The 25,530-nt window shown below is 37.5% G+C and overlaps 1 protein-coding gene across 1 annotated transcript; it reads right to left on the reverse strand.

Moving 5' to 3' along the window:
- Positions 1-659: 659 nt before the first annotated feature.
- Positions 660-23,806, reverse strand: slc22a21 (solute carrier family 22 member 21). The gene is made up of 11 exons (XM_058407661.1): positions 23,699-23,806; positions 22,994-23,330; positions 18,069-18,172; positions 13,660-13,814; positions 11,955-12,126; positions 10,850-10,991; positions 10,674-10,759; positions 9,386-9,600; positions 7,931-8,113; positions 2,664-2,799; positions 660-1,046 (listed from the first exon to the last, which is right to left on the reverse strand). The coding sequence occupies exons 2-11, from the start codon at positions 23,306-23,308 to the stop codon at positions 977-979; spliced, it is 1,578 nt and encodes a 525-aa protein (XP_058263644.1). The 5' UTR covers positions 23,309-23,330; positions 23,699-23,806; the 3' UTR covers positions 660-976.
- Positions 23,807-25,530: the final 1,724 nt, after the last annotated feature.

The raw sequence follows: 25,530 nt of genomic DNA on the forward strand, positions 1-25,530 counted from the left end.
CTGCTGGATCGGACCAGCCTTCGCTCCCCAAGTGCATTAGAAAGCCTTGGCTATCCATGACCATGTCACCGGTTCACCACTGTTCCTTCCGTGGACCACTTCGATAGATACTGACCACTGCAGACCGGGAACACCCCACACGAGCTGAAGTTTTTGGAGATGCTCTGATCCAGTGTTCTAGCCATCACTTGGCCCTTCATCAAACTCGTTGAAATCCTTACACTTGCCCATTTTTCCTGCTTCTAACACATCAACTTTGAGGACAAAATGTTGGCTAATATATCGCACCCACTAACAGGTGCCATGATGAGGAGATCATCAGTGTTATTCACTTCACCTCTCACTGCTCATAATGTTATGCCTGATTGTTGTATATATTTGATATTAGTACATCATTCTAAATCTCTGATATTCATTACAGGAAAATTAAAGCTCTGGACGCAGCAGTCTCAAGTAGTCATAATTCCTGGATGTCAACACCCCTGAAGTAGTTCATCTCAGTGCTTCATTACAGTTTTATGAAGCTATTATAGATCTCAGAGTATGATTATAATTAGAAGTCGTACAGGGATCTAAAAACAGATCCATGTCACGTTCGTTTGGGAGGAATGACTTCATCTGAAGTACTGATTCATTTGAACAAATTGATTTATTTCATCAAGGTTTTTTTTTCCATATGACATCAGCACAATAGAAAATATGAACATATCAAAAAAAGTATTCTAATTGTACTCTTTAAAAACATTTTCATAATTAGATATGCATATATTTAGAAATGTGCAAATCTGTTAATTACTGACTAGCACTAGCTCAGACAAATCACACCACAATCTGACAAACAAAAACACTACTAAATAGAAGTGATCCCCAGATGATCGACGGTAGTGTAAACCTACTCAGTGAAACAATATGAAATGGTGTTTGTATAAAGGTCAAGTATCAGAAAAGTGCACGTTGCTGCACTGGGATCCTCAGATCACAGCTTCGTTGCCAGACACTCGTGTGTTTTTTTTGTCCTCTGGCGATTTCTACACCAGCCGCAGCACCTGGGTGAAAACAAACAGGTGGAAATCACAAACACTCGCACTTCAATCGCAGCTTTCCAATTAATATGCTTGATCTAATACACTCCAGTTTCTATAGCAACTGGACTCCTCATCATCTACACCTAATCATAAACACAATATTGTTGATACACTGAAGTTTGCTTTAAGGACACCTTCTGATTTGTGTAACATTCTGGACTTTATTTTTTTAACCAGAGGCTTCCATCTGTTTTGTTGCGTCCGTGTTCAGCATTGAATGTCTTTGTCACGTCTCACTCCACAGTGGTGAAGCTCATATGAAAGTAGATACTCAAAGATTTAAGAATTTGTAGTGCTTCATAAGTATTTCTGTTTTTATCTAGCCTACTAGGGACAATATACTATGTTGATATCAAACCTATTTCTGCTCTCTGAGATGCTCCTAAGCAACTAAAATCCCTGATATATATATATTACAGGAAAAATGAAAGCTCTGGACGCAGCAGTCTGAAGTAGTCAGAAGTCCTGGATGTCAACACAAACTCAACCCTGAAGTAGTTCACCTCTTCCGCTTCGGCTCAGCGTTTATGACGCTATTATAGATCTCAGAGTATGATTATAATTAGAGGTTGTACGGGGATCTAATAACAGGTCCATGTCACGTTCGTTTGGGAGAAATGACCTCATTTGGAATATATGATTAATTTGATATGAAAGTAGACACTCAGAGTTTTTCATAAGTATTCCTGTTTTTCCCTAGCCTACTAGGGGCAATATATTCATAGAAAAGTTCAGAAAACAAATCTTTTTATCTTCAAAATAAATAGTGATATCAAACCCATTATTGCTCTCCTAAGCAACTAAAATCTGAAGGTGTTTTTCTTCAACCACAAAAATTCTGTGTAAGGTTACTTAAAGTCAACAGAGTCCTGACTCATTTTAAATCAGACTTGCAGCCAGAACATCATTCATTTGTTTAAACTGAGTGAAAATGTCCCATAAGTCTATTTCCATCTCTCATTGTTCGTTATTTAATTTGCCTTTATTTGTCACATATACACATTACAGCACACATCCCATCCTTGGAGGTTGGGGTCAGAGCACAGGGTTAGCCATGATACAGCACCCCTGGAGCAGAGAGGGTTAAGGGCCTTGCTTAAGGGCTCAACAGTGGCAGATTGGGGGTGCTGGGGCTTCGTCTGGTCAACCACCCAGAGCCTTAACCACTTGAGCTACCACCGCCCGAAACAGGCGGTATACTGGAGGATGCGGGCATGGATCCCACTACCTCTCGCGTGCTAAGCGAGCACTCTATCATTTGAGCTAATCCCCCCATTTCTTACCTAATATATTAACGTACCTATAACCAAAGCAGAATCTCTGTTTAGATTGTAAGCGAAGGGAAAATACTATATGTACGTATGTAACTGAACTAGTGGATCACAGCTCTCCTGATCTCGTTCACTGACATTTCCTTCCTTTGATATTTTACTGTGAAGTTTAATTGGAGGTTTGATATGGATGTAGGTCTGGTAGAGAACAGATATCTTTTCTTCTACAGGTAATAATTACAGCTGAAGAAGCTACACCTCAGGCTGACTGTGCGGCTGTAGAGCTGTGTAGCAAGCAGAGACATACCAGTTTAGACCCTGTACTTGAGAGAGGGCCTCGGGGAGGGGAATGCCTCGTGTCTCTGGCATCAGAATGCTCAGCAGCCCGGCGACCAGTGTCAATATTCCCATCAAAATGTAGGGCAGAGTCTGATCGTAATAACCTGCAACACAAAACAAACCTGAACTGTAGTTTTGTTTATTTTCCACATGCTTTTACCTTTATGCTGTTTAAATGTGAGGTTAGATGTCAGGAATGCCAACACACACACAATCAGAGACAACCACAACTATACAGGAAGTCTGAAATAATTATCATTGCTCACGAAAGCTACTGAAAATAATAATATTATATCAGCATTACAATAATAACATGATTATTGTCTGTACTCTTTAAACACTCTGACAGTAACAATTAGCTAAAAGATAGGGTTTCAGTTCTGTACAATTCAATCCAATTATATAGCACTTTTATCAGTAGACATTGTCACAAAGCAGGTTTACAGAAAGCCAGATGTAGATTTAGATTCCTAATAAGTATGAGGCCATAGAGACGGAGCAAAACACCCTGAGATCTTAAGCTCTTTAGAGGAATAAGTTTGAAATGGGATCCCATCTTCTTCTGGGTGACACCAGTAGTGCAGTTATGTATAAATCATTACTATTTCATAGACTATATATGATAAAGTAAAACTGTATAATAAATTCAAGGCAAATCATGACTAAGACTCTTGAGATGAGAGCAGGAGCATCTTTATGTTCATAGTCTTTGGGCAAGAGCAAGGTGTCCATGTGACAAAGGCATCAAGGATGAATGGTGGAGGTCAGGAGGGAGACAGGAGCCATAGCAGCAGTGCCTTCTTTTTCGGCTTTATGAGAAGCTTCAACCAGGAAGAGCTTCCCAAATCACATGAGCTCTTCACTCAACTTCACATATAGTAGTTTTATATGAAATGTATGGATCAAAGGAATATTGCTGGAAGAATATAAGGTTAAGAAAAAGAAAAAAGCAGAAAGAAAGTCAGAGTCAGTACTGTAAGAGTAAGAGTCAGTAATGTATGAGTAAGAGTCAGTAATGTAAGAGTAAGAGTCAGTAATGTAAGAGTAAGAGTCAGTAATGTATGAGTAAGAGTCAGTAATGTAAGAGTTAGGGTCAGTAATGTAAGAGTAAGAGTCAGTAATGTAAGAGTAAGAGTCAGTAATGTATGAGTAAGAGTCAGTAATGTAAGAGTTAGGGTCAGTAATGTAAGAGTAAGAGTCAGTAATGTAAGATTAAGAGTCAGTAATGTAAGAGTTAGGGTCAGTAATGTAAGATTAAGAGTCAGTAATGTAAGAGTTAGGGTCAGTAATGTAAGAGTAAGAGTCAGTAATGTAAGATTAAGAGTCAGTAATGTAAGAGTAAGAGTCAGTAATGTAAGATTAAGAGTCAGTAATGTAAAATTAAGAGTCAGTAATGTAAGAGTTAGGGTCAGTAATGTAAGATTAAGAGTCAGTAATGTAAGAGTAAGAGTCAGTAATGTAAGATTAAGAGTCAGTAATGTAAGAGTTAGGGTCAGTAATGTAAGAGTAAGAGTCAGTAATATAAGAGTTAGGGTCAGTAATGTAAGAGTAAGAGTCAGTACTGTAAGTTAGAGTCAGCAATGTAAGAGTAAATGTCAGTAATGTAAGAGTCAGAGTCAGTAATGTAAGAGTAAGAGTCAGTAATGTAAGTTAGAGTCAGCAATGTAAGAGTAAATGTCAGTAATGTAAGAGTCAGAGTCAGTAATGTAAGAGTTAGGGTCAGTAATATAAGAGTAAGAGTCAGTAATGTAAGAGTAAGAGTCAGTAATGTAGGAGTCAGAGTCAGTAATGTAAGATTAAGAGTCAGTAATGTAAGAGTTAGGGTCAGTAATGTAAGAGTAAAAGTCAGTAATGTAAGAGTTAGGGTCAGTAATGTAAGAGTAAGAGTCAGTAATGTAAGATTAAGAGTCAGTAATGTAAGAGTTAGGGTCAGTAATGTAAGATTAAGAGTCAGTAATGTAAGAGTTAGGGTCAGTAATGTAAGAGTAAGAGTCAGTAATGTAAGATTAAGAGTCAGTAATGTAAGAGTAAGAGTCAGTAATGTAAGATTAAGAGTCAGTAATGTAAAATTAAGAGTCAGTAATGTAAGAGTTAGGGTCAGTAATGTAAGATTAAGAGTCAGTAATGTAAGAGTAAGAGTCAGTAATGTAAGAGTAAGAGTCAGTAATGTAAGATTAAGAGTCAGTAATGTAAGAGTTAGGGTCAGTAATGTAAGATTAAGAGTCAGTAATGTAAGAGTTAGGGTCAGTAATGTAAGAGTAAGAGTCAGTAATATAAGAGTTAGGGTCAGTAATGTAAGAGTAAGAGTCAGTACTGTAAGTTAGAGTCAGCAATGTAAGAGTAAATGTCAGTAATGTAAGAGTCAGAGTCAGTAATGTAAGAGTAAGAGTCAGTAATGTAAGTTAGAGTCAGCAATGTAAGAGTAAATGTCAGTAATGTAAGAGTCAGAGTCAGTAATGTAAGAGTTAGGGTCAGTAATATAAGAGTAAGAGTCAGTAATGTAAGAGTAAGAGTCAGTAATGTAGGAGTCAGAGTCAGTAATGTAAGAGTAAGAGTCAGTAATGTAGGAGTCAGAGTCAGTAATGTAAGAGTCAGAGTCAGTAATATAAGAGTAAGATCTGTTTTTATATGTCTCTATCTAGTACCCCATCCATCCATTTTCTATACCCGCTTTATTCCTAATTAGGGTCATGGGGGTCTGCTGGAGTCTATTCCAGCACACATTGGACAAAAGGCAGGGGTACACCCTGGACAGGTCTCCAGTCCATCACAGGGCCACATATAGACAGACAACCACACACACACTCACTTCTATGGGCAATTTAGAATTACCAATCAACATAATGTACATGTTTGTGGACAGAAACCAGAGTAAACCCACGCAGGCACGGGGAGAACATGCAAACTCCACACAGAAAGGCCCCTGCCTGTTCGAACCCAGGACCTTCTTGCTGTGAGGCAGCAGCGCTAACCACTAAGCCACTGTGCTGCCGCTAGTCCCCCAGTGAAATGTAAATCATTACATGCTCAATCAAAAAGATGAGACTTTTTCCATACAACACTTTAAAAACCATATAAACCAAGCATGAAGTCTTTAAAACTCAAACCTGAATTAAATTGGGCCTCAGTCGTACGTCACGTCTCATATAAGCGACTGTTATTAAAATGAAAATAAACTCTATAGTTACACACGCTTTAAACAGGCGGGACATTCTGAGCACACGACAACATACAGCTACATTAACCGATGGGAGATGTAAACGATCCACACTCCTAATGCATTACCTCATGATCCCTGGACCTCACAGTGAGTGTGCTGAGGGAGAAATCCGCTTCCTTCTGCTCGTGAAAAGACGTCTCGAATAACCGCTAAGTGCTGTGTGCGTCAGGTTAGCTGAAATTTTACACTTCCCTGTGTTTAAATACCAAGGAGACAGAAACCCTTCATAGTTCTGATCTACACTGGGGTGTAATTATAAACTTACTACAGGTACAACCTGCTCTGTGTGTGAACAAGGATGACGTTCAGGTGGAAGTCACGGTCACGGCCCAGTCACGCTTTTTAAACTGGGTAAAATCTGAAACATGACATCCTGAGGTGATTCCTGTCTGAACAACTCTTTGTCTCTTGGACTCGGCGTAATCTGATAATCAGAGGGTTTTATATTCAGATTATAATTCGATTTACTTGAAACCAGGAAGTCTTGCTTTAAGACAAAGAGCCTGCACACACCCACACACCCACACACCCACACACACACACACACACACACACACAAAAGCTTAGCTCGGCTCGGATGGTTTTATATGTGTATATTTGTTGAGTTCTGCTCTGATCACAGAGATCAGAGATGCCACCGTTGGGCCCTTGAGCAAGGCCCTTAACCCCTCCCTGCTCCAGGAGCGCTGCATCATGGCTGACCCTGTGCTCTGACCCCAACCCTCCAAGAATGGGATATGCAAAGATAGAATTTCACTGTGCAGTAATGTATATGTGACAAATAAAGACAACTTAACATTAACCAGGGTTGCCAGATATCAGCAAAATGTCCATCTGTGGAAGTGTGGATGTGGTCAAGCACCAGTTTACATTTCTAACATTTGGCAGATGCCTTTATCAAAAGCGATTTATATTTATCTCATTTATACAGCTAGATGAGGGTTAAGGGCCTTGCTGAAGGGCCCAGGAGTAGAAAAAGAAACTGTATGAGTCCCAATCCTGCCTCATTGTCTCCTCATTCGCGACACAACCCCAGAAAAGTGTCACACCACATCGTCCTAACAACTCAGAAACCACACAAAAGACCTGAAATCAGGCCAAAAAAATTAGCATTGTAAAATGCGCACACATGTCTGATATAAGATAGATAAAATAATATAAGATATTATACAATAGTAATGGCTCTGTACACACTCTCTTCACTTACATATTGCCTTTGTTTGTTGGAAATAAGATTACACTCAGATTATTTGCTTTATTATAAAACAAGATTTTGGTGATTATTTTAAAACTAGCCCAGGTTATTATAAACAAAATAAACAAACCATTTCTGTCCTCTGCTCTTTCCCTGAGCATGGTGCTGTATGATACCTGCTCCAGAGGGCCTGTATTAATACTTGTTGTAGTTACTAATTTTGGCCACTAGGAGCGCTACAGACCAACACTGTTGTTTCATTCAGTTGGCCGAATTGAAATGAATTTATGGGACATTTTTAATCCGTTTAAACACATGAATGATTTTCTGGCTGTGAGTCTGATGTAAAATGAGTCAGGACTCTTGGATTTCTGTGTGAGATGTGTGTTTTTCCCTCTGTTGGATAACCTTACACAGAATTTTAGTGGTTGAAAATAAACACCTTCACATTTTAGATGCTTATGCACAAACACTTGGGGCGTCTCAGAGAGCAGAAATGGGTTTGATATCAACATTTACTTTGAAGATTTGTGTGGAAAAAAAATCTACCTACTGTTTTTTGGAACTTTCGTATAATATAATATAAATAAATATATTAAAAAAAATATATAAAAAAAAAAAATATATTGCCCCAAGTAGGGTAGGGAAAAACAGAAATACGTAAGAAAATATTCATATATCATATTTCATATGAGCTTCATATTAGGCACCATTGTGGAGTGAGACATGACAAAGACATTCAATTCTCAACATAGATACAGGCACAAATTCCATTTTTTGGCCTCTGATTAAAAAACACACACACACACAGGCTACTCACTGAAGTAGGGGAAAAATGGAGAGATGGTGCTGCCGATTTTGGAGCACATGCTGCAGATTCCCATCCCCATCCCACGCACCACCGTGGGGAACTGCTCCGCCGTGGAGATGTAGAGCACGGCGAACGCGGCAGTGACCCCGAGCTTCCCAATCATGGCCAACACCACCGCCACGCTGCCGTAATCTGGAGCGGAAACAAACATTACATCGACTACATGAATAGGATTCATACAATTACAGACTTCATAGCTATCCGAAATCATGTACTCCACATGATACGCTGTCACAACTACTAGAAAACGTTAATCAGGACCTTAGGATGAAACATATTTATTTGATTATTTGGTTGCTTGTTTATTAAATATTTAATGTTTAGTGGTTTATAAGAGTAACACAAATCATAGCTAATAAATTACATTGCTAGTATGTACAGTATCAGTGCCTTCTCCTAATCTTTATTCAGCCAAAAATCAGGCTAAATCAGAGCCTTTTGTTTTCCCCAAACTGTTTTATCCCTTACAAAAAATATTGTCTCATCAACAGGCTCAGTGATTTGTCTTAGTAATTGTGGAAGTGGTGATTAATCATTCAGTCATTCATGCTAAAGAAATTGTTGCACAATATGATCAAAGACATATACAGTGACCAGGCATATGCCTAATGTTGTGTTGGTCCCCCTTTTGCTGCCAAAACAGCCCTGACCCATCATGCACTGTGTTTTCTGACATCCTTCTATCAGAACCAGCATTAACTTCTTCAGCAATTTGAGCAACAGTAGCTTGTCTGTCGGATCGGATCACGCGGGCCAGCCTTTGCTCCCAACGTGCATCAGTGAGCCTTGGCCGTCCATGACCCTGTCGCCGGTTCACCAATGTTCCTTCCTTTGGACCACTTTTGATAGATACTGACCACTGCAGACCGGGAACACCCCACAAGAGCCACAGTCGTCTGGCCATCACAATTTGGCCCTTGTCAAACTCACTCAAATCCTTACGCTTGTCCATTTTTCCTACATCAACTTTGAGGTCAGAATGTTCACTTGCTGCCTAATATATCCCATCCACTAACAGGTGCCATGATGAGGAGATCATCGTTGTTATTCATTTCACCTGTCAGTGGTCATAATGTTATGCCAGATCGGTGTATACGCTGCATAATAAAGATAATAAGAATAGGCCTCTCTTTTTTTTGTCATCTTCTTGTTATTTAGGGGAAAAAATGCATATTTTAAAATTAATAACATTATTTTTAAAAATAATGTTATGCCAGATCGGAGTACACTGACTGGCAATTTTTTAATATTTAAAAAGTTAAATTAGCAAATCCCAGTTGTTACAAATGCATTAAAAAAATACTATCATATATTCTGCCATTTTTTATATCTAAGACAAAAGTCTGGAGGCTTTTTCCTGGCTGCTGTTTGAAGGTTGACTGCAGCTTGTTTACAGTTTCTCACCTGGAGGCACGGCTGGGATAAGCAGCAGGACAAGGCCACCGCTCAGCAGTGGACCGGTAATGAGCGCTCGTCTCGGGACTACCTTGATCAAGAGCCACGTCAGCACGTACGCCGCCACCTCGGTCAGAGCCGAGAACAGGCAGTTGAGGTACGGGTCTCCGTTCATGTTAGGAGTGCTCAGACACAGGCCGAAGTAACTGATGGTGATGGTGAACCTGAGAAAAAGAAACACTCATTATGAGCAGCTTGTAGTAGTAATAGTATATTAACTCAGATAACTCAGATAGTATAATAACTCAGATCCTAGTGTGAAAGCTCTAGTTGTGATATTAGTAGATGTGTATAATGTATGATGTATGACTTATTGGTGTCAGAGCTAAATATAACTGTGAAATATACAGCTGCATAAAATTAAATATAGAAACAAAAGATAAAATACAATTTTTAAAATACAATTTTTTAAAAATCGAATGTGTAAAATCTAACAATAAATAATTGGAAAAAAAACAATAGTAAAAAGAGTAAGAAGTAAAAAAAAAAAATTAAGAAAAAAAAGGAAAAATTATTTCTAGTACAAAAATGTGTAATAAATAAATAAATAAATAAATAAATAAATAAATAAATAAATAAATAAATAAAATAAAATAAACATTGACTTTTTGATCTGTAAAAATAGTAAAGATGGTCGGTAATAAAGGAAAGGAATATTTGTACTATAATTATTTATAAAATGTGCAAAAAATCTAAATAAAGGAAAAAAAGTAGCAAAAGATGTCTGTAAAAATATAGTAAAAACAGTAACACTACACTAATAACACTACAGTAAGCAGTAAAAGAAAAAAGTATTTAACTATAATTACTTAAAATAAAAATGTTTTTTTTAAAAAAAAAAATCAAAATAAAAAATACAAAATTATACAAATTTGCTTTTTGTTTGAAAAAAAAAGCAAATAAAATATACTTTAAATCTCCCAAAAATAAAAAGGGTGAGTAGAAGCAAAAGATAAAATACTGTTTATAAAAAATAACAACGAAAAAAAGAGTAAGCAGTAAAGGAAAAATAAGCAAAAGATAAAAAGAATCATTTTATATCTATTAAAAAAATAGTAAAAACAGTAAGAACTAAAGGAAATGAGTCTTTTTGTTAAAATTATTCATATTTGTAGGACTTTACAAAGGTATTCACTTTAAAAAAAATTCACTAAAAAATTTACTTTTTTAAGTGTCGTTAATTATAAAAATGAGAAAAGGTTGTTTTAAACTGTAAAGGAGTCAATGATGATTTTACCACACAACACTGTTCAGCAGAGTCACACTCCTCATCTTCTGAGTCCTGATCAGGTCCATATATGAGTAAGAAACAGAATCTGCAGACTTTGGACACACACACACACACACACACCTTAGCACCCACATGTACATTGATCCCTGCTGAGTGTTTAGAGATGAGCATGCAGTCCTGACCTCAGATTTAATCAGTTCTGAATCCTTGAATATAACCTCAGGAGGAGTGATACCATTTTTCCTTGCCGCTGCTCTGATGATATCCTCTGCTTCCTGGACACGGCCTTTAGACAGCAACCAGCGCGGAGACTCTGGAATAAACCTTGCGGTGAAGAAAACATAGAGCGGATCACACATGAGACAGGAGGGTTGAAGCTTCCATAAAACTCTTTTTGTATAAAGAAAAAAAATCTTTTGGTATGAAAGTTATGGATCCGTAGAGAACATTTCTGAATCTGTAATATTGTTCTAAAATCAATCAATTTCATAAAGGGACCTCTATAACAACCTATACATGACAAAATACCTGATTCATTGGAAAGTAATTGACAAATAATGCATTATTTGATGGATTGAGCAAATATACACTATCAGTCAAAAGTTTGGACACATCTTCTAATTCCATGGTCTTTCCTGATGTTTATTTCTTTCTACATTGTAAAACAATGCTGAAGGCGGCCGAAATACACAATAATGTCCTTTGAACAGTTGATATTTAGATATGTCTGCTACTGATGCTCTGTAAAGCCTTCATAACGGCTCTAATCTGAGGTGCTGTTCATTGGTGATTTCTGAGGCTGGTCACTCTAAATGAACTTCTCCTCTGCAGCAGAGGTCAGTTTTGGTCTTGCTTTACTGGGATGGTCTTCATGTGAGCCAGTTTCATCATGGTGCTTGAAGGGTTTTGCAAATGCACTTGACAATACTGTTCTTGCAAGAACTATTCCAGAACACCTGACCTTCGTGTCTTAAAATAACAACTGACTGTTTTTTGTTGTCATTACATATGGATTACTGAAGTCCATGTGTGTTATTTCAGAGTTTTGAAATCTCCAGTATTGTTCTAGAATGTAGAAAATAAATCCCTAAACAAAAAACACTGAATTAAAAGGTGTGTCCAAACTTTTGACTGGTAGTGTACAAATGAATGGAAATCACAAATAAAGGCAAGCTGAGAAATGTGTATGTAATTAATCACACGCTCTATGTTTTAAGGTTTTTAATGAGTTAGCACTACACACTCTCAGGATGGAGAATTGGTGCTGTTGCACTGCTGTAGTCTTACCACCAGAGAGGGATGTAGAGCAGCGCAGGAAGTGACAGCGCTGTGAGTAAAATCCTCCAGCTCCTCAAATAATAGGCAAATAGAGGTAGGAGAGCATAACCCACTGCATAAAACACACACACACCCAGCACTGAAAAAGCCAGTCGCAGATTCTTCCCCAGCAGCTCCGAGCCTGAGAGAGAGAGAGAGAGAGAGAGAGAGAGAGGGAGAGAGAGAAAGAGACAAAAAAAAGAATGAAAGTGTTAACAAGATGGAAACAAAGAAAAACTAAATTTAAAAAAAAAAAGAAGAGAGAGAGTAGTTACATGTGGCCTTGACTTTTTCAACCTCTCTATCAGAGCAGCTTGACTCCCACAACATTACTGTCTAGGCCCTGAAACTTTCTAAGTCCTAAAACTAATTTTTGTTTTGTTTTATTTATTTTTTTTTATTTTTTTTTGAGGATTTAAGGAGGATTCTGTGGTTACTTTTGAGGTGTCTAGCTCCTTAAAGGATTTTGTTTAAAGCAAACAACCGCTGTCTTATAAGATAACGTGTGCAAAAAATACAAGGGGGCAAAGATAAAATAAAATATTTTTTTAAATCTGTAAAAAAAAAATCAGTAAAAGGTATTGTAATTAATTATAAAATGCAAAAATAAAGTTATATTTAATTTGTAAAATCAGTAAAAAAAAAAAAAAACAAAGAAAAAGAAAAAAAAAGACATAAAAATAGTAAAAAGTGAAGCTTTTACTATAATTATTTATAGTTAACAAAAATTGTAAAAATAAATAAAAATTAAAATAATAAAACATAAAATAAAAAAATTAAAAATGAATAATGAATAAAATTTGTAAAAAGTGTTTGAAAAGAAATCTGTATTATCTGTGAAATTTTCAATATGCAATTCAATTTATTCGTATGGCGCTTTTAACAGTGTCCATAGTCTCAAAGTAGCAGAGCTATAGAAACATAGAAAAAAATATTTTAAAGTTTAAAGTCAAGTCGAGCAGTATTTTATCCCTAATGAGCCAGCCTGAGGCGATGGTGGTGAGGAAAAACTCCCTGAGGAAGAAACCTTGAGAGGAACCAGGCTCAGAAGGGAACCTCATCCTCATATGCTGTATTTATCCAATCAGCACAGATATGCGAGGTTAAACCAGGGGTGAGGAATGTACGGTGTGAAACATCAGAGTTTACAGTCTCCTAGGGAACTATATCAAGTGTTTAATCAGAACATTCACTAATGTAAAGGAGTTGATAAATTTGGTGTAATTTGTGCTAAACTTTCTGAACTGTTCCTTTAAATGTTCATTTCCCCAGATATACACTGCACATCCTGTTTAAATAGCAAACTGTAACCCTTATTTAGGTTGTAGAACGCTCTTGCTGAACGATAACAAACCGCCCTGATGGACAAAACTCTTGTCTGATGGTACAGTTAATCAGTTCCATCTCAAAGTTTTGTTCGTGTTCCTAGATTACACCAAGTAACACTGTGTCCTAAAACATGGCACGTCTGCGCGATATCACTGAGGATCACTGGATGTGATTCGAGCCAGACGTTTACGAAGGAAACACCAGCGGAAGAGACAGACCTCGTCTGTAATGAGGCGCAAGACTGTAGAGGCTGTGGGGTATTTAGAAAGCAAAGATTACAAGCCAACCATGTTATCGACTATATTTGGGCTAAAGGGAAGTTGTGTGAGTGATAACCTCCACCTGCCTAACACAAAGGCCGCCATGTAGTTGGAGTTCTGGCCGAAGCCGGTAAGACAGAAGAAAATGGCAAACATCTCCCAGTTGACGGAGGCGACCTGGAGCAGACTGCACACCAGCTGAGTGGCCATGGTGGCGAAGAGGACTGTCTTCCGTCCAAACCTGCAGGGAGACAAAGACATGAACCTGTTTTCACTGTAATTGCACATTTGTCCATTTTGCACATCAGTCTTTCCAGCATATCTGTCTATTCTTGCACATATGACTACCTCAGGATTCTTGTACTTTTTTTACTGTACAGATTCTCACACCTGTACACATCTGTACAGATGTATCCCACCTCCACTGCACTCTGCACCTTCTTTGTTCATTACTCGGTGCCTCATTTCATTATCTCATTATCTCATTATCCGATTAGTTTTTTGTATCCCTGCTGTGTTTCAAATTGTATCGAGCTGCTACAACAGCTTAATATCCCTCCAGGGATTAATAAATGCATCCTATTCTATTCTCATAGATTTGTGGTCTATATTTATGGAGTAACAGAGTCTATATAAATGCCTTGAAGACTTTTCACAGCATCATTCTGCTCAAAGAGATTTTATTTCTCCTACTACAAATAAAATACACTGCAAAATTAAAAAAAAAAATCTTTGTTCCTTGTTGCTCCTCCACTGACAAATAAATAAACTGAGCGGCATGATACTACAATGCTGTTGAATTCTCAGTTCTGATTGGTCAGAAGGGGTGGATCCATTTTCTATAACAGCACAATAACAGAGCAAAGGAAAAACTGTCAGGATGAAGTAGATGAGACGGATGTAAGCGCAGGTTTGGCAGTAGTACACTGACAACTCATTCAGCTTATAGGACTTTTTCCTACCTCCTTATTCCTTTAACTGTATCGGCATCACACAATCGACTATACAGAAATGCAGGACATTGTTCATATCACACTCTCCGGTGTTTAGAATAATTTATAATCACACCCAAATGAGGATGGGTTCCCTTTTGAGTCTGGTTCCTCTCAAGGTTTCTTCTTCATACCATCTAAGGGAGTTTTTCCTTGCCACAGTCACCTCAGGCTTGCTCACTTGGGATAACATCTAGGACTGTTTGTTTGTTTATATGTTTATATGACAATGCTCTTTGTTAAAAGCGCTATACAAATAAAATTGAATTGAATTGAATTGAATTTTCAATTAGTATATACTAATGAAGTATTTTCTTGCTGCAAGTCTGATATAAAATGAGTCAGGACTCTGGGGCACTTGGGGCATCTCAGAGAGCAGAAATGGGTCAGGTATATATATATAAATATCCCTAAATAATATATATATATATATATATATCCCCTAGTAGGATAAGTAAAAACAGAAATACTTGAGGTTTCTACTTTCATATGAGCTTCATGTTAAGCATTACTGTAAAGGGACATGACCAAAACATTACTGAACATAAACACAGCCGAACAGGAGCCATTTTTTGGTCTCTGGGAATAAACACAAAGGCAGAATCGGTAGGCAGGCCCAAGGTCAATACACAAACAGTGGTCAGGTGGTCAGTAAACAAGGTGAATAAAGCAAGGCAAGAGGAAAATGAGAAAAAGAGAAAGATTGAAGATAAACCAGGAAGACGATAACGACTGGTAAGAATGACACAGGACACAGGCACTTCACTACGTGCTTGGCGAGACGCTTAGGGACTGTGTGTGTGTGTGTGTGTGTGTGTGTGGTGGGGAATGTAGTCCATGGCTGCCATGTCTGTAGGCTGCAGTGTTTGCTGGGAAATGGAGTTCAGGGCTGTCAATGATGTGACACTACTACATTCCACATGAACAAAATTCAATTCAATTTTATTTGTAGAGAGCTTTTAACAATGGACACTGTCTCAAAGCAGCTTTAGAGAAATAGGAATAAAAATGACAAAGTTTAAAATTTTGTTTATATTTATTTATATTCATATTAAAGAAAACTGGGGAGTTTTATTTTCGTCTGTGATGAAATTTATCATGTCTCCGGTGTCGCTTTTAACAGACAAAACAGACAGACAGAGGAAAGTTTTGAGGAATTTCTGGTATGAAGAAAAACGACGTCTATAAACTTCCTGAAGTACAAAAAAAGAACTAAAAAGAAAGAAAATGAAAAACAGGGCGTCTGCCAAACACCATAAAACTAACTGACAGTCCAGCTGCATTTTTTGTTTTTTACCTTAAAGAGAGAGAGAGAGAGAGAGAGAGAGAGAGAGAGAGAGAGAAGCTAGAAAGGGAACAAGTGTGTATAAAAAAATGTAATTGTAGTTATTGGAAATCAATCAACAGGCGGATAAGAGTCGCTCCTTTCTAAAGCGTCACTCCATCCTGTGGTCATTAAGGAACGACGAAACAAATCCCTTCTTCTCTCTATCCACTGCATCACTGCATGAGTGATTACTATAAGTGTTTATTTCAACCTGTGTACTCTAAAGTTAATTATAACACAGGCTGTAGGGCAGTTATTAACTTAATGAGCAATCTCTTGCATCCAGTACTCATATTAATGTAAAGGGGGCGGGTTTAAATCAAGTGAATGTTTGACTGATTTCTGTTTATTATTCATCAGGGCAACTTCTCATGTGAGACAAGCAATGATAACACATTTTATCCCAAAAAAGAGCACTTCCTGTTCCTTGGTTAAAGCATTACAGTCACATCTGCCAGTGACAATTGACCATCATGCCAATGGACAGCACCTCCATCCACTCTTCTCCAGTTATCACTCGTTTCCTGTTCATTGACTGGAGAATGCTGCAGGAATGAGTCTACAAGCCGGTTCGCACTGTAGCACTTCCAGTTTTTGATTAAATGTCTGGTTTAAGATCTGTGGTTAAGACAAGCTTGAGATATTTGGACGTTTTATTCTACAACATAAAATACATAAAATCACAAAGGTGTCGATTGCTAACAAGTGGCTGAACGGGACTACAGAGGTTGTCGGGGGGGTTAAACACCATCACGGTAAACAGGAAACTCATCGACTACACCCTTGTTGTGTTTATACTAATTATGTGCTTTGTAAACTTCCATCTCAAAGTTTTCAATCGTTCAGCTTCATCCACCAAAAGCAGATGGTGTTTGAAAGATTGAAAGAGTTGAAGCTTGAATGCTGAAGTCAGGTGACTGTGATGTAGTTCATTTATTGCCTGTCATATACTTCAAAATTCATAACAGTTGTGTGCATTCGTTAAGATAATATTATCTCAGCTTATTTCCTGCAATAATCCAAAAGCCAGTGGAATAATCCTATTGGCTTTTTGTTGAGGGAACTAGAGTGATGCTAATTACCAGGTTGGCCTACAAGTTTATGTCATCTCTGCAGCGCTGTAATTGCAGTGCTTTGATTTCACTCGGAAGTAGGAAGTCGGACCCGGGATTGTTTTACCTCAGTGGGAAAAAAACACATTAACCTCGATATAGTTAGCTAACTGTACTGAGTGATGTATATTTACCGCCTCAAAACATTTAACCCCTTATAGATTTAACAAGCAAATACCTCTATATGTATACTGATCTAAAGCAAATAATAGTTTATATACAACTGATGTTGATGTTGTGAGCCGCCATGTTGATTTGATGTCGAATCACAACAGTAAATGTTAACTCATTGTCTTTGCGAAGACTTGCCGATATCATCGTCCGTGTAAGCTCTTCGATCCGTGACTACTATTATCAGGTTTGACCTTCGCCTAGCTCAGTTTTGGTATACAGTGGAACCTCGGCATACAAATGCCCTCCCTTATGAATTTCCGCCTTAAGATTTGAAATTTTGCAAGAAATTTACATTGGCATTTGAAGCATTTTCGGCATACGAACGAACCAAAACGAATGCTGGCTAAGTTGCGCGAACGTCTGAGAGCCATTCAAAACGTGTTTGCGTCAGTGGAAAGCCAAGCTAACCGAAGTGAGTTTACATTTTTTCCAGTCAGTGAAAGCTGTACTCAACGTACGATAACAGTGTTGCCTTCGGCATGCGTTTAAAAACTATGTGATATTTTGTGCGTTTTGTTTTGTTGACAGATCGGTGGCGTGGGCAGTCTGTTCTATTTTTAGCCCAAGCTTGGTGGCACGACTTCCTGTGAGGACCCTTGACACGGAATGCTTGGCTTGGGTCAGTTCTTTGTAAGCAGCCGTACAGTTTACATACGCTTCGTATTGGGAATACTGGTAATATGTTTAGGGTGACTGGAACAGATTATCTGCATTTACATTATTTCTTATGGGAAAATTCATATTCCAATACGAATTTTCGCTTTAAGAACTCGCCTCCAGAACCAATTAAATTTATATCCCGAGGTTCCACTGTATTGTGAAATCTCACAAAATCCTGTATGTTATAATTACAACCTTAAAAAATGTCGATTTCTTATCTCTCTGTGTACCTGTCAGACAGCTCTCCGGATATGAACGATCCGCTCAGCACTCCCACGAAGAAGATGGACAGCGTGAAGGGAACCTTCCAGGCGTCTCCACAAACCAGGTCCCACTGTGAGGATAAACACAGACACACACTCTCAGTTTTATCATCAAATCTCATTCGCATAATTTTATTTAGGAATAGGAACAGTTTAACGAAACAAATATAGACTAATAATTACAAAGAACGATATCAAGACTAATAAAAATATCTTTGGTAAATTGATCTAATATTTCTCATTATGAGAACTAGGCTTTCTATTTCTCAGAAGCCTAGCTCTATTGCTAGACATCTTCATTAATTGCTAAGCTTGAAATTGTTTTCTGTCAGTGGATAATTTTGCTAAGAGAACACTTTTCCTGGAAAATCAGCTTTGCTAATGTAAATCACTAAGCAGCTATAAAACATGGGGTTAAACTAGTGAACATGAGCTTGAATGGTTTTAGGTTGTTTTTACACACATTGTGAGGGCAAACGGACATCAGAAACGAGTCAAAGCCCTTCGGAATGTATACATTTCTCTCAGATATGTCGGTAAATTACCACAAAAAATGCTCAGTATGCCTGAAATGACACTCTAGTTACTCTTAGCACTTAGCACTCCCACAATCTCATTGGATTCCACCATTCTTAATAAAAAAAATATCTACTGAAAAACTGTCAGAATTTTGACTTACGATGATGTGAACACAACAACCTGATCTGTTGATGTACCTGAACTTCTAGGCAACATTACTAATAAACAGTTTCTAATCAGGTTAGCTCAGTCGCTTCAGTCACATGTCCATGTTTATGTCAGCGTGTGCGACGTGATCAAACCTATGTACAAAAACATTTACTACAATGTTATATGGTCCTGGTAATGGGATTCTGTGAAGTTTGGTGTTCCTGATCTCCTGACATAAGAAATATCACTTAGAGGATTGTTATATAGAGTAAAGCATATTTTTAAAACAATGCTGAAATTTGGTTAAAGGAAATGCTCTGTTTCCTGAAGTTGTGGTTTCGTGGTGTTATACACAACTTTCTGACATAAGGACACCACAATACTATTTTCTCTATTGTAACCAGTAATTTTGTCTCTTGTAACTAGTAGTAACTAAGACTAGGACAGGTGTATACATGCTGCCGAGGTTGGAATGCTAGTAAAGTTCTTCTGTATAAAGTCATATGCCTCCTGGTGTGTCTAAAACAATGGAGAGAAAGTGAGGAAAAGAACAGTGGAGCAGCAGCGGAAGTCTATCACAACGGGCCATTGTGCAAGCTTTACATCATGGTGCTCTTTCCATTCCGCTTCTCAAAACACTGTAAATGCAGTCAGTCTACAGAATTACACAAAAGAATTTTGAAACGATGATGCTCACAAGGTCAACATTTCCACAGAAGTTCTACAGTAATGGCAGCAGATAAAGTGCAGCAACAGAACTTGGATTCGTGCTGAACTTGTACTGACTTCTCGTACACAATTATCGGATTAAACCAGGTGCTAGAGACCGGCCTAAAAACTAGAGGCTGAGGTGTTTGTACAGCCAAGGGAGGCTTTTAATCCTCGAGCATTCAACACTCGCATACTTGCACTAATTCTCTTTGGGGGAAAGTGTCTTCCACTTGATTTCGGAGTGCAGCTGTGGGAATTTGTGATCATTCAGCTACAAGAGCGTTAGTGAGAGCGGACGCTGATGTGGTCGGTGTTCCGGTGTTTCGGTGTTTGGTTCATACCAAAAGTGTTCAGTGGGGGTTGAGTCAGAGTCAGGGCTCTGGAGATCTTCCACTCCAACCTTAACACACCATGTCTTCATGGAACTCAGGGCTTGTCATGCTGGAACAGGTTCAAGTCTCTTAGCTCCAGTGACGAGAAAGAACTTGGACACAAATGCATGCTATGGTGTCCACATACTTTTGATATTTGGACATTACCATACACAGTGAAATGAACTAACCCAGAATTGTTGGCACCCTTCTAAAAAAATAAACATTATACAAACTACTAGAAATTTTACACTCAGACAATAAGTGAAACGGCTGTATTTATCATTAGAGCTACTAATCTGATTAGAAATATATCTCTTTTTTAATTGTAGTGATGTCAAGGAATAGTTTCAATAAATATTAATTTGCCTACATGGAAAATTTTGTCATCCATTTGCATGGGAACAAACAAATAGTGATGTGTGTTGACCTTCGAAAACATCAGGTAATAGATATTAAACTACGTAAGCAGTTAATAATACCATTAAGCACAATTACAACTATAATAATGTGCCAGGAAATCAGAACCATGAACACAGTGTTCCTCTACACAGCGAGGAGGATGGTGAAGAAACTCAAAGACTGTACAGTTCAGTTGATTCTTACTGGTATCACATTTCTAAATAAACTTAACAAACTTCATCCCACTTTCATAACAGCTTAGACGTGTTGCAATAACACCCTTCCTATGAGAATCTCACAATATGCAGCCCATGAGCCCGTGACCTGAGCGTCTTTAGACCTACAACAGGATTTGGGTGTTGCGGTTTAGATGAGGCCACAATCAAACTTTTTGGTCATGGACACCGCCAGCTGATTCAGCAAGTCTTGTCCTGAAAGTCTGCACATATTTACTGCAGGGTTTTTCAAACTTTTCAACACAAATGTATTTATTATTATTATTATTATTATTATTATTATTATTATTATTATAATATTAACAATTACAAGTATTTACCATAAATTGTTATTATTAATATTGTTGTTGTTGATGTTGTTGTCATTGTTTATTAAAGCTAGTTGAACTTTTTGGACCTGGAGTTTACACTCACAATAAACTAAACATAATTAAACACTAGGAATTTTGCTGTGTGAGATCCAATACATTACATGATAAAAATATATATTTCACAACATCCATCCATTCTCTATACCCGCTTTATTCCTAATTAGGGTCATGGGGGTCTGCTGGAGCCTATCCCAGCACACATTGGGTGATAGGCAGGGTTACACCCTGGACAGGTCACCAGTCCATCACAGGGCTACACATATAGACAGACAACCACACACACTCACACTCACTCCTATGGAGGATTTAGACTTACCAATCAACCTAATGTACATGTTTTTGGACTGTGGGAGGAAACCAGAGTACCCGGAGTAAACCCACGCAGGCATAGGGAGAACATGCAAACTCCACACAGAAAGGTCCCTGCCTGTTCGAACCCGGGATTCGAACCCAGGACCTTCTTGCTGTGAGGCAACAGTGCTAACCAGCAAGCCATTTTTAATAACTGTTATTATACTAATAATCAATAATCACTAACTAATTAATTAATAACATGAATTTTACAAGTAATATATTAAATTATTGGCATTATCATTATTATTATTATTATTAGTAGTAGTAGTAGATAAAATATACTCTTAATATATTATATTAAAATAGAGCGTACCTTAATCACATACAAATCACATACATGTGTGAGGGATATGGTGGATAAGGTGTTACTACTACTACTGATTGGAAGGTTGTGAGTTCAAATCCCCGGTCCACCAAGCTGCCACTGCTGGGCCCTTGAGCGAGGCCCTTAATCCTCAGTTGTGCAGTTGTACCAAATGAGATAAATATTAAGTTGCTCTGGATAAGGTCATCTGCCAAATCCATCCGTCAATGTCCATAAATCAATATTCATCCCTACATCAATCTATTTTCCATACCACTTTTCATGAAAAAAAAAAGCCAGGGAACACCACAGAGAGTTTTTCCTCTCCACCACTGCCTTTAATGTGCTCATTAGGGATGAATAGATTTTTTATAAATATATACATAAATGTAAAATTTAATTTTTTTAAGCTGAATTTTTAGATTCCTGTAAAGCTGCTTCGTGACAGTGTCCACTGTCCACTCACACACCTATTCACACACATTATGGATGTCAGGCAGCCTCATACAAGTCTTTGGACTAGGGGAGTACCCTGAGGAAACCCCTAAAGCACTGGGAACACATTCATACTCCTCACAGACACAGGGCAGAGGTGAGAACCAACCCCCTACCCCAGAGGTGCGAGACAAAGGTGTTATTTATTAAGCCTAAGCACTAATGTACAGTTTTGTCAAGAATGTTGCTATCTTTTGAGCTACTTTACATTGCATTACAAAAGTGCATTCAATTTTTAAACATGATATCACGCCTTTTTACTCACGGTATTCCTGCACATGTTTTAATGCAGTACACGATGTTTAGAAAAAAATATGTTTAAAAGAAATTATGCAATTTTAAGTCAATTTAAAAAGCATCTAAAGAGTCGGGATATATTTTAATAATAATTTATGCTTTAAAAAAAGCTTTAAAAAATAATTTATTTAAAATGATATCCACAATATCACAGGAAATTAAAAAAAAAAAAAAACAGGGAAGCAAAAGAGCTTTATTAACCATTATGTAATAAATGTGACATTATAAAAAATGTCATAAAATAAAAGCGTCACTATGAAATGTCTTATGCTTTTTTTTTAACTCAAGGTATTCCTATACATTATTAAAGTATAGTACTTAGTATATAGTGGGGTTTTTTTGTTTGTTTGTTTGTTTTTAATAATCATGTAACATGCAATTTTAAAGTCATTTAAAAAAAAAAATCTGGATATGTTTTAATAATAATTTGGTCTCATACTTGAAAGGGTTAAAAAAATAATTTCTTTAAAATGATATTGGAAAGCATATCTTTATATAATGTATCATGATATCCATCAGATCACGATATCCATAATATCATATCATATCGTATCGTATCATATCATATCGTCCAGTCCTTGGCTAAATGTTGAATATATCTCAGTTCACGCTGACACATACTTATTAAAAAATGCTAAGAATAAAATGATTACGTAATAAAATAATAAAGCGTGCGTGTTACCTCAGTCACTATAGTGTCGTGGTAGCGCTCGGTGCTGTACTCCCACCCGCTCGCGCACGGCTCGCTGCTGCCGTTCACGTGCTGCACGCAGCCGCTGGTGGTGTCGCGCGCCCCGCCGGTGTCCACTTGTTCCCAAGTGGCGTTCAGGTGCGGTGACCGGCAGCGGAAGCTCGGCGTGTCGGCGAGAAAGACCATGGCCATGCCGGAGTATCCATTTGGTACAATGCTGAGGCTGAGCAGGAGGAAGATGCTGATCTGAAACGGGCCCCGTTCCCCCAGGAATGCGGTGACTTCCTCATAGTCCAGAGACGCCATGACTCTCTCAAGGGCCGGAGTGCTGAATGTGAGCAATGGGGGTATTAATTACTAACTTTTATACAGGTGGGCATATTAATCACCACCACCACCAACAACAAAAAATAAATAAACAAATACTGTTGTTATGCAAACGTCCTTGACATAAACCTACCAATTTTGCCTTCTGAGCTATTTAAGTATTTTATTTTATTATTATTATTATTATTTTAAAAATAAATCCATGTGAAATGATGTCTACGTAACAAACAACAGAGTAGACATCTTACCATGAATATACCGTTTATTATATCTGGCTATTATATAGCACATTATAGAAATGTTTTTTTAGGCCAATATTAAGTTAAAATAAAGAATTGAATTCTAGTCAAAACAAAACATGTTACTTACTGTCATTAATAAGAGAGTGTGCACGTGAACTTCCGTAGTGGCTACATTTTAACTGAGCCAGTGGAGCGGCCGCTTGTCACCCCAGCCCCTCTGGTGTTTACCGTAAAACACCGTGTATACACACACACACACACACACACACACTTCAGTTTCTAACGAAGGCATGTAAGCATTTTTTTGCAGCGAATTTCTATCTGGTAATTTAGCATTTATACATTTTATACATTACTGTAAATTACATGATCAGAAATATATCAGAAAAATCTTTTCTTTTCTCATCAATAAGAAAAAATCTTTACTTAATAAGAAGGCGTCCATGTCAGCTTCCATAGTGTGGGTTTTAACTAGAAGAGAGGAGCGCTGGTTGGTTACCGTAAACCACCATATAGACGCGCATAACATTATTTTAGTGTTATTCCATAAGTGTAGTGTTTGTTTGTTTGTTTGTTTGTTTTTATGTATTCGTTTAATATATTGAACAAATTCCCTCGTCCATCTACCTCCACTATTGTATTGTTAAGCGAATTTTATAGATTGGTAAAGAAGTTCACAACAATTACAACAACCACACACATATGGAGAGAATTCCATGAAGTATGAACAAAAAAATGTTTATTTGGACAAAATGTTAAATAGTTAGACAGCACCTCTTAACGTGGAGACACACCGATCAGGCATAACATTATGACCAGCGAGAGGTGAAGTGAATAACACTGATGATCTCCTCATCATGGCACCTGTTAGTGGGTGGGTTATATTAGGCAGCAGGGAAAAATGGGCAAGAGTAAGGATTTGAGCGAGTTTGACAAGGGCCAAATTGTGATGGCTAGACCACTGGATCAGAGCATCTCCAAAACTGCAGCTCTTGTGGGGTGTTCCCGGTCTGCAGTATCAAACGTATCCTTTAGGTCCTGTAAGTTCTTTAAGTTACGTACAGGACTTAAAGGATCTGCTGCTGACATCTTGGTGCCAGATACCACAGCACACCTTCAGGGATCTAGTTTTGGCAGCGAAAGGGGAACCAACACAATATTAGGCAGATGGTCATAATGTTATGTCTGATCAGTGTATATCTATCTATCTATCTATCTATCTATCTATCTATCTATCTATCTATCTATCTATCTATCTATCTATCTATCTATAAACAGATTACAGCAGAATGAAATAATAATAATAATAATAATAATAATAATAATAATAATAATAATAATAATACAGTATTTATTTATAGTAAAATTGTCATTATAAAATAAATGTGACATGAAAAGTGACAGTATGAAATAAATGTGCCCGCATAAGCACATTTTGAGCTAAATTTTTTAAAAACTTAAATAAATGCACACTTAACTGACGTGACTCATTTATATAGTTATTGCCATATTTAAATGATAAATTCTGCATAATTATTCGATTTAATTTAGATTGAAATGATCTCTGTGATAGTTTACAGCTGCTATAACAAGTGAACTAACTTGTTTCTTGGACATTCAACAACGCAATCTAAAGTGTTCATAAAAAAGACACCAGCATATATTTTTTTATTATTTTCAATGAGAGCTCAATAAAGGTACTGTATTGGGGAAGTGGTAGCTCATTAGTTAGGCTGTTGGACTGCTGCTCAACTGGTTGTGAGTTCAAATCCCAAGACCACCAAGCTGTCTCTGAGCAAAGTCCTTCACCCTCGATTTCTTGGTTGTATAAATGTAAGTCCCTCTGGATAAGGTTGTCTACCAAATGGTGTCAATATATTTCCTATACCTGTTGATGTTATTAATATAAGAAGATGCCTTCTGGAAGTATGAAAATAAAAAGGATTTTGAATATGGCCA

The sequence above is a fragment of the Hemibagrus wyckioides genome, linkage group LG14, assembly GCF_019097595.1.
Source record: "Hemibagrus wyckioides isolate EC202008001 linkage group LG14, SWU_Hwy_1.0, whole genome shotgun sequence".
Lineage (NCBI taxonomy): Eukaryota > Metazoa > Chordata > Actinopteri > Siluriformes > Bagridae > Hemibagrus > Hemibagrus wyckioides.